We start from the raw sequence: 13625 nt of genomic DNA, 5'->3' as shown, positions 1-13625 counted from the left end.
AGGTAATAAACCAGTGATGTAGTCAATGAATATATATTATGGTACCGGTATGGTCGGGTTAAGGTCATCTTATGATTATGTATAGCTGCACCTTGCTGAGCTGCTGGACCTTGTCCTTGGCGATGGAGGCCTCCTCCTGCAGAGTGGTGAGGAGCCTCTCTCTCTCCAGGGATGAGGGGTCAGCCTTAGCTGCAGACTTCTGCCAAGCGTCCAGGGCAGACGGGTTCTTCTCTTTTAGCACAGTGACCACACTGACAGCCTCTGCCTGTGACAGGGCCAGACTTCCCAGGCCCACCAGCAGCTCTTTCAGCTTCACCTCAGAGTTCTCTACAAATACACACACATACAGGCAGAGGATGAACTATGATGTGTTATACAAGTGTTGCATGGCAGCGGAGTGGAATAGAATGATGCAGTTTAAATAGATTTATCAGATATAATTGTTCATATGTCAGGTTTAAAACATGATATAGTAGCTATATATTGGAGTGTAGGTTACTCACCTTTATCCATCTCATTCTTCTGTTTCTTGACACTTCCCTTAGAGGGCGCATCACCATGGTGGTTAGCAGGACCTGCAGAGTCAGGCTGGATATCATCTACTTGGGCTGAGGGAGACCGAAACACATTGTCATGTTTGGGGCCAGACAAGGCACACAAATTGAGAGTGGGCCCAAGGATTTGATAAATAAATACATTTAAAAAAAAGGCAGAGTAAGATTTGTTTTGCTTTCTGCTAGCAGCTTTGAACAATGTCTGAACCTGCTCTGACTTTGATTAACCTGCAGTATCAGTAGGTCTACATCATCCTTACCATGCTCAGTCTTCTGCTTCTTGGCAGAGTTCTTCTTCTTGCCACTGGTTGAGGTGGTGGCTGGGGGGGCCGCTCCATCCTGGGCTTTGGTTTCCACCGGCACGGGAACCTCCTTTTTGACTGGAGCTGGAGCTTTATCCACCTTAATCTCTTCTTCCACTAGACAGGAACCAACACAAGGACAATTAGGCTTTAGAGATGGAGGAAAAGAGGATGCCATTATGATGGCCTTGTGATCCATTTGTGTAGAAGGTCCTGCTCACTACTCATACTGGGCTTTAAATAATCTGATTTGATTCGGGAGGATAGATGTGCACTCAGACACTAACGAGTGGCCCCCGTTGAAGACACAGGCAAGCGCATAGTGAACCACATCCTCTTATCCTATGAAAGCCACCCTGGCCTTCTACTCACCAGCCTCTGTCTTCTGCTTCTTCTCCTTCTTCTTCTTGCCAGAGGACTGGGGGGGGGTCTGAGCCTGGGCTGGGGGCTGAGGGTCAGGCTGGGCTATGGGGGGACTGGGTTTAGCCACTGCGGCAGGGGGCTCTGCTTTGTGGCCAGCTTGCTTGGAGCCATTCACCGAAGGTATCTCGGCAGGGGGAGCGGCTGCAGCGGCAGCTGCCTTTGCGGCTTTCTTCTCCTTCTTCCTCTCCCTCACCCCTGTAGGGGCCTCGGCTGGCGCTGCCACAGGGGCAGAAACAGGGGTGGGTGGAGCCACAAGGACAGCCTCCTCCTCCTCCTCCTCCTCCGCAGTTGAGCTGCTCACAGCGTCAGCCACGTCAAAGTCTCGCAGGTCTTCCTCAGACTCTCCTCCTTCCCCTCTACTACTGCTCTCTTTCTTCTTGCTCTTTCTCTTATCGTTCTTCTTGCGGGTTTCTGGTTTGGAGGGTGGCAGCTTGAGGTCTCGTTTCTGCCTGGCCAGCACCTCGTCATAGGAGGTCTCCTTCATGAAGAGCCAGAAGAAGAGGAAGATGAGGGCGATGACCAGGGATGGGGCCAGGATCACCAGGTACTGAGAGTCATAGATGTCCAGCGCCATTCTGAAGAGAGAGCAAGAATGAGTCTTTGGTATCATGCACGTCATAAACACATAACCAACTTTCAACATAGCCAAGAAATAAAATAAATACGAATGCTGCATAGCTGCAAATATTGAATAGCAAAATAGCTGATCAGTTCATGCCCAAATGTCCTATATCTCTTTGTTGACACATTTTAGATTTTTTTTAAAAGTTGGTTTAAGTCCAAACTTCAAGGCCAGCCAGACACTGGCACAGCCCCATCCAATGCCAGAGCAGCCCAGTGAAAGGGAAATGGGCTAACGTGAAATGGGGCGGATGGTAGCCTCTAGGTTAGAGCACTGGGGCCAGTAACCGAAAGGTCGCTGGTTTGAATACTGGACCCGACGAGGTGAAAAATCTGTTACTCTGCCCTTGAGCAAGGCACTTAACCTAGTTCCAGTGGCGCTGTACAATGTGACCCCACTCCCTGTGGGTGTCTCAGTGGGAGTTGGGATAGGCAAAAACACACATTTGCGCACACACGTGTATAACAGGACATATATAATCCCGCCCCCAAATTATTATTAAAACAGCTTTGGGTACTTCCACCCAGCCTGATATGAATGCCAGAAGGCATTCCACCTCACTCCCAGTGCCTCCCTGATGGTGACACTTCCTCAATACTTTATGGGTTTGATATACTACAGCAGAAAAGCTAATGCCTTTTCCCACACCGCATTAATCGATTTGTAATAAATATAACTCAATTACTTTTTCTAGAGGTTGTCTGCTGAATGAGAGAACCAGCTCTGTGCAGTGAGAATGTATGTGTGTGAGTGACAGCGAGTGTGGGGTGATAGTGATGATAGTGTGTGTCCTCCCTCACTCGTCTCTGTGATATGATCCTATTAGACTACACTGTCCCGGCCCACAGCCTACCTTCTTTACACACACACACACACACACACCACGTTTTCCACAAGTGCATAGAGTAGCCAGCCAAATAGAAAAGTAGCCAGCCAAGCGCCCTGGGGGGTCTGCCAGGGTTATTTAAAAACTTAAATACTACATTTAGATGTATTCATACCCTTTTACTCAGTACTTTGTTGAAGCACCTTTGGCAGCGATTACAGCCTCAAGTCTTCTTGGGTATGATGCTACAAGCTTGGCACAGCTGTATTTTGGGAGTTTCTCCCATGGCCACTCAAGGACATTCAGAGACTTGTCCCGATAGGCACTCCTGCGTTGTCTTGGCTGTGTGCTTAGGGTCGTTGTCCTGTTGGAAGGTGAACCTTCACCCCAGTCTGAGGTCCTGAGTGCTCCAGGCATTTCATCAAGGATCTCTGTACTTTGCTCCGTTCATCTTTGCCTTGATCCTGACTAGTCTCCAAGTCCCTGCCGCTGAAAAACATCCCCACAGTATGATGCTGCCACCACAGGGATGGTGCCAGGTTTCCGACAGACATGACACTTGGCATTCAGGCCAAAGAGTTAAATCTTGGTTTCACCAGACCAGAGAATCTTGTTTCTCATGGTCTGAGTCTTTTAGGTGCCTTTTGGCAAACTCCAAGCGGGCTGCCATGTGCCCTTTACTGAGGAGTGTCTTCCATCTGGCCACCCTACCATAAAGGCTTGATTGTTGGAGAGCTGCAGAGATGGTTGTCCTTCTGGAAGATTCTCCCATCTCCACAGAGGAGCTCTGTCAGAGTGACCAAGGCCCTTCTCCCCAGATTGCTCAGTTTGACCAGACGGCCAGCTCTAGGAAGTGTCTTGGAAGTTCCAAACTTCTTCCATTTAAGAATGATGGAGACCACTGTGTTCTTGGGGGACCATCAATGCTGCAGAAATGTTTCGGTACCCTTCCCCAGATCTGTGCCTCGACACAATCCTGTCTCGGAGCTCTATGGACAATTTCTTCGACCTCATGGCTTAATATTTGCTCTGACATGCATTGTCAACTGTGGGACATTATATCGACAAGTGGGTGCGTTTCCAAATCATGTCTAATCAATTGAATTTACCACAGGTGGACTCCAATCAAGTTGTAGAAACATCTCAAGGATGATCAATGGAAACAGGATGCACCTGAGCTCAATTTCGAGTCTCATAGCAAAGGGTCTGAATACTTATGCAAATAAGGTATCTGTTTTGTATTTTTAATACATTTGCAAACTTCTAAAAACCAGTTTTTGCTTTGTCATTATGAGGTATTGTGAGGATTTTTTATTTAAGCCATTTTAGATTAAGGCTAAAACATTACAAAATGTGGAAACACACACACACACACACACACACACACAGAGAGAGAGAGTAAAAAAAAAAGCAAGTGCCATTTAAGATGAATTTATTGAAACCTAATGTCAAATGGTTATATTATATTAAGGAACACAATCTTCAAAAATGCAGTAACCTCAACAGCATAGCGTTGCTTTGTTAATTTAGAAGAAAAGCCGCTGCTATTTCCAGAGCCCTTATCACAGTCAAGACATATATTTTATAGTAAAAAACGTGTAATATAAAAATAATAAAATGGAACTGAATATTTTTCAAAAGGAAGTTGTGTGTCTGGAACAGTTGTTCTTAAAAAGTGATCATTCAAACCGGGCTCAATTTGGCAAGTTGAAATTTTAAAAAAAATGTACCAACAAAAATCTGTCTTTTCGATATACAGGCTTTAGATTTAGTTTACCTGGTTTTTAGAGGTTTCTAACAATTACACATTGAACACTGCATGGGGATGAATTACGGCCACGACATCCGTTTGGTAAGTAGGCCTACACTTAAATATGCGCAGTCTTTATCAAACTAATGTTGTCACGTATTTTCAGTGTGGAACCTGTATGTTTAGGGGGGTTATAGCATAGGCTAATCAATTTGAAAAAGATACAAGTAGTTTGCAAAGTAGCCCAAGAGGAAAATAGACAGGACACACTTATTCCAAAACTGCAGCTCATTGTTGGAACACATTTTCCTACTTCAAAATCAACCAATTTGTGATAGAACATATCATTTTGCAAGGAATGTAGCTTGTGTATCCCATTAGTCATGCCAGCAGCATACCACCCTGCATCCCACTGCTGGCTTGCTTCTGAAGCTAAGCAGGGTTGGTCCTGGTCAGTCCCTGGATGGGAGACCAGATGCTGCTGGAAGTGGCGACGGAGGGCCAGTAGGAGGTACCCTTTCCTCTGGTCTAAAGATATATATCCCAATGCCCCAGGACATTGCCTTGTGTAGGGTGAGATGTTAAATGGGTGTCCTGACTCTTTGTGGTCACTAAAGACCCCATGGCACTTATTGTAAGAGTAGGAACACCCCAGTGTCCTGGCTAAATTCCCAATCTGGCACTCATACCATCACCTAATCATCCCCAGTTTACAATTGGCTCATTCATCCCTTCTGTAACTATTCCCCAGGACATTGCTGTAAATGAGAATATGTTCCTAGTCAACTTACCTGGTAAAATAAAGGGATTAAAAAAAAGTTAGATATGTTTTTATAGGCATTTATTTATGTGGGAGCAGTCGGAACGCAATTGAGTGAATGAGACACGGAGGAGGAAGGGAATTTAGGTAAAAATTAAATAAATGCTTGGCTTCTTGTTTGTTTTGCCACGCAAATGCACATGTACAAATGGAACACTAGAGTCAAAGCAAGTTGTCTTTAACTTCTTATGGGCAGGTGGGATGGTAGCGTCCCACGTGGCCAACATCCGGTGAAATTGCAGAGCGCGAAATTCAAACTACAGAATTATAAATATTTAACTTTCATAAAATCACAAGTGTAATACATCAAAATAAAGCTTAATTTCTTGTTAATCCAGCCGCTGTATCAGATTTCAAAAAGGCTTTACGGTGAAAGCACACCATGCGATTATCTGAGGCCAGCACCCTGCATACAAAAGCATGAAAAACATTTCAACCAGGCAGGTCCAAAAGGTCCCAGATGCATCACAAATGGTCCTTTGTTCGATAATGTCCTTCTTTATATCCATAAAAACTCAGTTTAGTTGGTGCGCTTCAGTCAATAATCCACCCAGTTTCCCTCCATCAAAATGCATACAAAATGAATCCCAAAGGTTACTAATAAACTTTTCCAAATAAGTCAAACAACGTTTATAATCAAACCTTAGGTACCCTAATACGTAAATAAACGATCAAATTTAAGACGGAGAATCGTTATTGTCTTTACCGGAGAAAAATGCCAAAGAACGCGCTCTCTTCCACACGCTTGGAAACACTACAGACAAAATGGGAGCCACCTAGAAAAACTACAATTTCTGGCTCATTTTTCCAAAAACCAGCATGAAACTGTCTAAAGACTGTTGAAATCTAGTCGAAGCCCTAGGAAGTACAATCTGGGAGAATTTTGCCTTATAATAAAAGTGACAGCCATTTAAAAACAGTGGTAGGCTGAATTTTTTTTGGGGGGGGATGGTTTGTCCTCGGGGTATCGCCTGCCAATCAGTTGTTATACTCACAGACATCATTTTAACAGTTTTAGAAACTGTTGTGTTTTCTATCCAAATCTACCAATTATATGCATATCCTAGCTTCTGGGCCTGAGTAACAGGCAGTTTACTTTGGGCACGCTTTTCATCCGGACGTGAAAACCTCTTGGGTAGGAGGCAGTATTAACATTGGCTCTCAAAACTACCTCCAACTTCCTTCACACTAGACACAGAGCCATAAAAATGGTATTCACGAGTTCATCTTACTCTAGGGAAGTAGATTAAGGGCCCCATTGCCAAAATCCCATATTATCCCTCTAAGTATTCGACGTGGTACAGTGTGGAAATTATAATAAAAAAAGTGCAGGAAATGCAGAAAATAATTGCTTAGAGTTAGATTGAACAGTATAAATGGAGAAAACCCCATTGAAATCACTTATAAATGTAAACTCAGTAAAAAAAGAAACGTCCCTTTTTCAGGACCCCGTCTTTCAAAGATAATTCATAAAAATCCAAATAAATTCACAGATCTTCATTGTAAAAGGGTTTAAACACTGTTTCCCATGCTTGTTCAATGAACCATAAACAATGAATGAAAATGCACCTGTGGAACTGTCGTTAATTGCCTACTGTCTGTAAGCTTACAGGTAATTTCCGGACTATTAAGCGCACCTGAATATAAGCCGCACCCACTGAATTTAAAAAAATATATATTATTTTGAACATAAATAAAGCCGCACATGTCTATAAGCCGCAGGTGCCTACCGGTACATTGAAACAAATTAACTTTACACAGGCTTTAACGAAACACGGCTTGTAAAAAAATAAAATAAAAATTTGCAGTAAGCTTTGTCTTTTTGCACTGAGTCAATTCCTCACGCTGCTGTTTCCAACGTCTTATCGACTCATTAAGACCAAGCTCCCGTGCAGCAGCTCCATTTCCTTTTCCAACAGCCAGATCGATCGCCTTCAACTTGAAAGCTGCATCATATGCATTTCTCCGTGTCTTTGCCATGATGAGGGTGACAAAATGACTACCGTAATCAGAATGATGGGAAGTTTGAGAGCGCTCGATTTAATCTAAACAGTAAACAAAAAAGTTGTTTGACCTTAACCCGTTCGGCAATTTCATTGGTCTAATGAAAGCTTCATGCCGCCAAAAAAACTGAGCACGTCACAGAATGTGTTTTTTTGGGGGAAAAAATTTTGAAAGCGGGAAAAATCCATATATTAGCCGCGTCATTGTTTAAGCCGCGAGGTTCAAAGCATGGGAAAAAAGTTGCGGCTTATAGCCCGGAATTTACGGTAAGGTAACAGTTATGAAAACTTAGGACACTAAAGAGGCCTTTCTACTGACTCTGAAAAACACCAAAAGAAAGATGCCCAGGGTCCCTGCTCATCTGCGTGAAAGTGCCTTAGGCATGCTGCAAGGAGGCATGAGGACTGCAGATGTGGCCAGGGCAATAAATTGCAATGTCCGTACTGTGAGACGCCTAAGACAGCGCTACAGGGAGACAGGACGGACAGCTGATCAAACTCGCAGTGGCAGACCACGTGTAACACCTGCACAGGATCGGTACATCACACCTGCAGGACAGGTACAGGATGGCAACAACACCTGCCCAAGTTACACCAGGAACGCACAATCTCTCCATCAGTGCTCAGACTGTCCGTAATAGGCTGAGAGAGGCTGGACTGAGGGCTTGTAGGCCTGTTGTAAGGCAGGTTCTCACCAGACATCACCGGCAACAACGTCGCCTATAGTCCCAAACCCACCGTTGCTGGACCAGACAGGTCTGGCAAAAAATGCTTGTCACTGACGAGTCGCGGTTTTGTCTCACCAGGGGTGATGGTCGGATTCGCGTTTATCGTCGAAGGAATGAACGTTACACCGAGGCCTGTACTCTGGAGCGGGATCGATTTGGAGGTGGAGGGTTCGTCATGGCCTGGGGCGGTGTGTCACAGCATCATCGGACTGAGCTTGTTGTCATTGCAGGCAATCTCAACTCTGTGCGTTACAGGGAAGACATCCTCCACCCTCATGTGGTACCCTTCCTGCAGGCTCATCCTGACAGGACCCTCCAGCATGACAATGCCACCAGCCATACTGCTCGTTCTGTGTGTGATTTCCTTCAAGACAGGAATGTCAGTGTTCAGCCATGGCCAGCGAAGAGCCCGGATCTCAATCCCATTGAGCACGTCTGGGACGTGTTGGATCGGAGGGTGAGGGCTAGGGCCATCCCCCCCAGAAATGTCTGGGAACTTGCAGGTGCCTTGGCGGAAGACTTGGGTAACATCTCACAGCAAGAACTGGGCAAGGCTGGCCTGGGGGCGGTATACTGCCCGCGGAATCATGCTCAGATCAAAGAAAATGCGATAATGTTTTGAAAAACGCATTTGATATTCAAGCCCAATGAATACTCGCCTTTGTGTAATGATTTCACTCCCACCGCTTGTGGGACATTTATTTTGAAGGCACGTATAAATAACAACTGCATGAGGACAGACTGACTGACAGGCTGACACACAGTCACAGTAGCTAGCTAGAAATTGGGCAAAAATTACCCACCAAGTAGAAGCCAACAATCTCACCCACCTTCTGACACTACTAGTCTGTTCCCTATCAGATGACCAGCGGGAGAAGTATACATCGCTGCTGCGTGCTTTGAACGGTGAGTTCTCTCGTCGTTTTGAGGATTTCAAAGTGTTGGAAAATGACATGCTGTTGGTTTCCTTTCCTTTCACCTTCAATGTGGATAACGCTCCCACTGACCTGCAACTTGAGCTTATCGATCTTCAGTCTGATGCAGTGATTGGAGAACTATTTAAAACAATGTCATTGACGAGGTTCTATGTATCTCTCGATCAACAAAACTTTCCAAAGATGAGTCATGCTCAGAAGATGTTTGCACTGTTTGGGTCAAACTATGCATGTTAAGACATTTTCAGTGATGAAATATAACAAGTCAAGGCATAGATCATCTCTAATGACTCACCTCTCAGCAATCCTGCGCATAGTGACGTCAGAAACTATACCTGACTTTACTGCTCTAGTCAATGCCCATCAGATACTTCCCTCCTCACATGGACTGAGTAGTTTAAATGTAATGTTGAGCTCTCTTTCTTGTTCGGTCTGTGGTGCTGAATGCAGTGTACTTTTCCCTCCGTGTAGTTCATTGCATGTTTAATAATAAAAATACCTACAAAAAGGAGAACATGGATCTGGTTTATTTCTGTGCATGTTAAAGTAAAATAAGTAACATATCTGGACGTGATTTACTGTAGATATCTGTCAACACAGTCATACACAATGTATAATCCTGTAACATCTTTCTGGCCTGGGATGGCAAAAATATATTCTAATGTGGCCCTCCATGGAATACAACTGACCAGGCCTGTTATAGAGGGAGAGGGCTCGACAGTGGGCTCATCGGAATAACAAATTAAAACTTGGAAATGAAAAGTAGTTCATATGAAGTGGAAAAAGTAGCACGCTGAAAATTAGTCTGTAACCAGCTATTTAGCTGACGCTAATGGAAAACACTGACACAGGGTAGACTAGCTACAACAGTTTGTACTTAAAACAATACACAATGACTTAAGCAGTCTGTTAGCTAGCTGCTAAACCTTTAGATGAGGGACACAGAAATTGACATCCTGCTGGATTGACCCTCTCCGTGGTTAATCCACTCCCCTTCCTCAATGCACTTGCAGGGTAAGATGACATTCTTAACTTAATACAGAAGTGCTTTGCAAGGGCCAAAAATAATACCAACATGTAAATGTCACATCAGTACTGCAGTTTTGAACCAGCCCGTTATGAGGTTAAAGGAGAAAAGGCTCCTCTTGCCCTGCCAGGCCAGGACACAGCAATATGTCGTCATCAGCCAGCGTAAAGCCTACGCATGTCACCTAGCTCCTACATTGGATGGAGATATCACCAAGGGTTAAATAAAAAGGCCTATATTGTCTGACATCACAGCCTTGGACACCTGGAATTTAGTAATATGAGTTTGTGGTAGGAAAGGGAACGAAGGAGACCAACAATCGATGCAAACATAGTAGGCTCTATTGGTTACAAGAAACCACAAGTGGAGAGACGATAGTGGTAAAAAGAAGAACCATTACAAGGAAATGCCTGTCCAGTGATCATCTGAACAGAGATTGTTTCACTCAGTCAGGCATCACTTTATTTGTAAGCCACCGAGCGGAAATAAAACATTTCAGCCCTGGGTCATGGTCTAGATTGAAGTGTACTATTATTGTCAAAATTACAAACAGTGCCGCTGACAGTGGCTGACCTGGCAATACCCGCCTGCTCTGAATTCAGATTGGTGTCAGCAATAGCACAGGACTCAGCTCTGTCTAGCAGATACATGCTGGGCCTCTTAGGTAGGCCCTAATTTGGATAAATCAGATTACCCATGATAATACATTTAAGAATAACCTTCTGCTGCAGTGATGCTCTGGGCCTGATCAGAGATTTTAACTGGTGAGGGCCCAAAAAGGCGACTAATTTAGCACGGATAAACACAAAATCTGTGTCAACTGCAAGAAAATGTGCCCATTTTCAGAATGAGCTTGTCACAATACCAACATTTTACTAACAATGTGATACCACGCCAAGAATCAAGATACCAAGTGGTATCGTGATACCACGGGGTCAGACACTTAACATCTCTAAGTAGAAAAACCAGAAAGGACATTTCTCTCAGAGCAATAATGCATATGGGCATTTCCATGTAAAAAGACCAATGAGTACCAACATTTGAAGTCCATCGGAGCATTGGAAATTTGTAGAGACGGCAATATAGTGATGCAGGTCTTTTGATGTTGTACACATGAAATTGTCATTCCAACTTTATCCACAACATTATAATCCATTTTGTTGCGACTCGAGCGATACTCTCAATTTTATAGGCAACTCCCAAAATAAAGGAAACGAGGGATACAAAGTATATTGAAAGCATGAGGCGCTTCCACACAGGAAGCTCCAGACACTGGAAAAATCTATGCCAAGGCGCATAGAAGCTGTTCTGTTGGCCCAACGCCCTATTAAGACACTGTTGACATTTCCTTTATTTTGTTCAGGGATCCCATTAGGGCGGGGTGATATACATTCAAATTAATTCTTAGCGCAATGTTTCAAATGCCTGTATTGCTAGTTTCAAGGTTTGTCTGTTTGATCTCCTTGGCTTCTTCTGTGCACCTTCCCACACGTACAAACACCAAATTAACTTTAGATTTTGTTTCTTGCAGTTAAAATATATTTTGGGCCATAATTACACAACTAAAAACAGACATTTCTGTTTTTCTAAAACAAGAAATGTATTACTTGTAAGTAGTAATGGGTAGAGGTCGACCGATTATGATTTTTCAACACCGATACCGATTATTGGAGGACCAAAAAAGGCCGGTGCCGATTAAAATCGGCCATTTTTTAATTCATTTATAATAATGACAATTACAACAATACTGAATGAACACTTATTTTAACTTAATATAACACAAATACTATCAATTTAGCCGCAAATAAATAATGAAACATGTTCAATTGTTTAAATAATGCAAAAACAAAGTGTTGGAGAAGAAAGTAAAAGTGCAATGTGTGCCATGTAAAAAAGCTAAGGTTTAAGTTCCTTGCTCAGAACATGAGAACATATGAAAGCTGGTGGTTCCTTTTAACATCTTCAATATTCCCAGGTAAGAAGTTTTAGGTTGTAGTTATTATAGGACTCTCTATACGATGTATTTCATATACCTTTGACTATTGGATGTTCTTATAGACACTTTAGTATTGCCAGTAACAGTATAGCTTCCGTCCCCCTCCTCGCTCCTACCTGGGCTCGAACCAGGAACACATCGACAACAGCCACCCTCGAAGCAGCGTTACCCATGTAGAGCAAGGGGAACAACTACTCCAAGTCTCAGAGCGAGTGATGTTTGAAACGCTATTAGCGCGCACCCGCTAACTAGCTAGCCATTTCACATCGGTTACACCAGCCTAATCTTGGGAGTTGATAGGCTTGAAGTCATAAACAGCGCAATGCTTGAAGAATTGCAAAGAGCTGCTGGCAAAACGCACAAAGGTGCTGTTTGAATGAATGCTTACGAGCCTGCTGCTGCCTACCATCGCTCAGTCAGACTGCTCTATCAAATCATAGACTTAATTATAACATAATAACACACACAAATACGAGCCTTTGGTCATTAATATGGTCGAATCCGGAAACTATCATTTCGAAAACTAAACGTTTATTATTTCAGTGGAAATACAGAACCGTTCTGTATTTTATCTAACGGGTAGCATCCCTAAGTCTAAATATTCCTGTTACATTGCACAACCTTCAATGTTATGTCATAATTATGTACAATTCTGGCAAATTAATTCTGACCTTTGTTAGGAATAAATGGACTTCACACAGTCCGCAATGAGCCAGGCGGCCCAAACTGCTGTATATACCCTGACTGCTTGCAATGAACGCTAGAGAAGTGACAGATTCATGTTAGCAGGCAATATTAACTAAATATGCAGGTTTAAAAATATATACTTGTGTATTGATTTTAAAGAAAGGCATTGATGTTTATGGATAGGTACATCGGTGCAACGACAGTGCTTTTTTCACAAATGCGCTTGTTAAATCATCACCCGTTTGTCGATGTAGGCTGTGATTCAATGAGAAATTAACAGGCACCGCATCGATTATATGCAACGCAGGACACGTTAGATATTACTAGTTTATCATCAACCATGTGTAGTTAACTAGTGATTATGTTAAGATTGATCGTTTTTTTATAAAATAAGTTTAATGCTAGCTAGCAACTTACCTTGGCTTCTTGCTGCCCTCGCGTAACAGGTAGTCAGCCTCCCATGCAGGCTCCTCGTGGAGTGCAATGTAAGGCAGGTGGTTATAGCGTTGGACTAGTAACCGGAAGGTTGCAAAAACGAATCCCCCCTGAACAAGGCAGTTAACCCCTGTTCCTAGGCTGTCATTGTGTTCTTAATCTGACTTGCCTAGTTAAATAAAGGTGTAAAAAAAAAAAAAATGTTTTTAGTTTTTTTTAAAAATAATTCGGAGGCCAAAAATACCCATTGTTATGAAAACTTCAAAATCTGCCCTAATTAAAATCGCCCATTCCGATTAAAATCGGTCGACCTCTAGAAATGGGGTATATTGATACATTTCATTTTTGTGACCTGCGTCTTTTAATCAATGTATGTTAAAATAAATAATTTAGATACTATAGTCAAATCAGAAACAGTTCTACAACTGAATATCAATAATCAAAAAGTGCCTAACCTGCCACAAAAGTCTGAGTGATATGGCTTATTATTAGTTCAGGGACCTACACTGACATTTTT

At 43.0% G+C, this 13625-nt stretch overlaps 1 protein-coding gene across 3 annotated transcripts in view; it reads right to left on the bottom strand.

The window, feature by feature from the left end:
- Positions 1 to 13625, bottom strand: part of ktn1 (kinectin 1) — a 36499-nt gene that overhangs the window by 16261 nt on the left and 6613 nt on the right. For all 3 annotated transcript variants that reach the window (XM_029713451.1, XM_029713450.1, XM_029713452.1), the window contains exons 2-5: positions 1229 to 1854; positions 815 to 973; positions 504 to 608; positions 92 to 327 (exon numbers count right to left, since the gene is read on the bottom strand). In XM_029713451.1, the coding sequence (XP_029569311.1) occupies positions 92 to 327; positions 504 to 608; positions 815 to 973; positions 1229 to 1853 (1125 nt within the window). In that variant the 5' untranslated portion in view covers position 1854. The remainder of the gene's footprint in view (positions 1 to 91; positions 328 to 503; positions 609 to 814; positions 974 to 1228; positions 1855 to 13625) is intronic.

This window comes from Salmo trutta, chromosome 25 (genome assembly GCF_901001165.1).
Source record: "Salmo trutta chromosome 25, fSalTru1.1, whole genome shotgun sequence".
Lineage (NCBI taxonomy): Eukaryota > Metazoa > Chordata > Actinopteri > Salmoniformes > Salmonidae > Salmo > Salmo trutta.
This window is presented reverse-complemented; position numbering and strand designations above follow the sequence as displayed.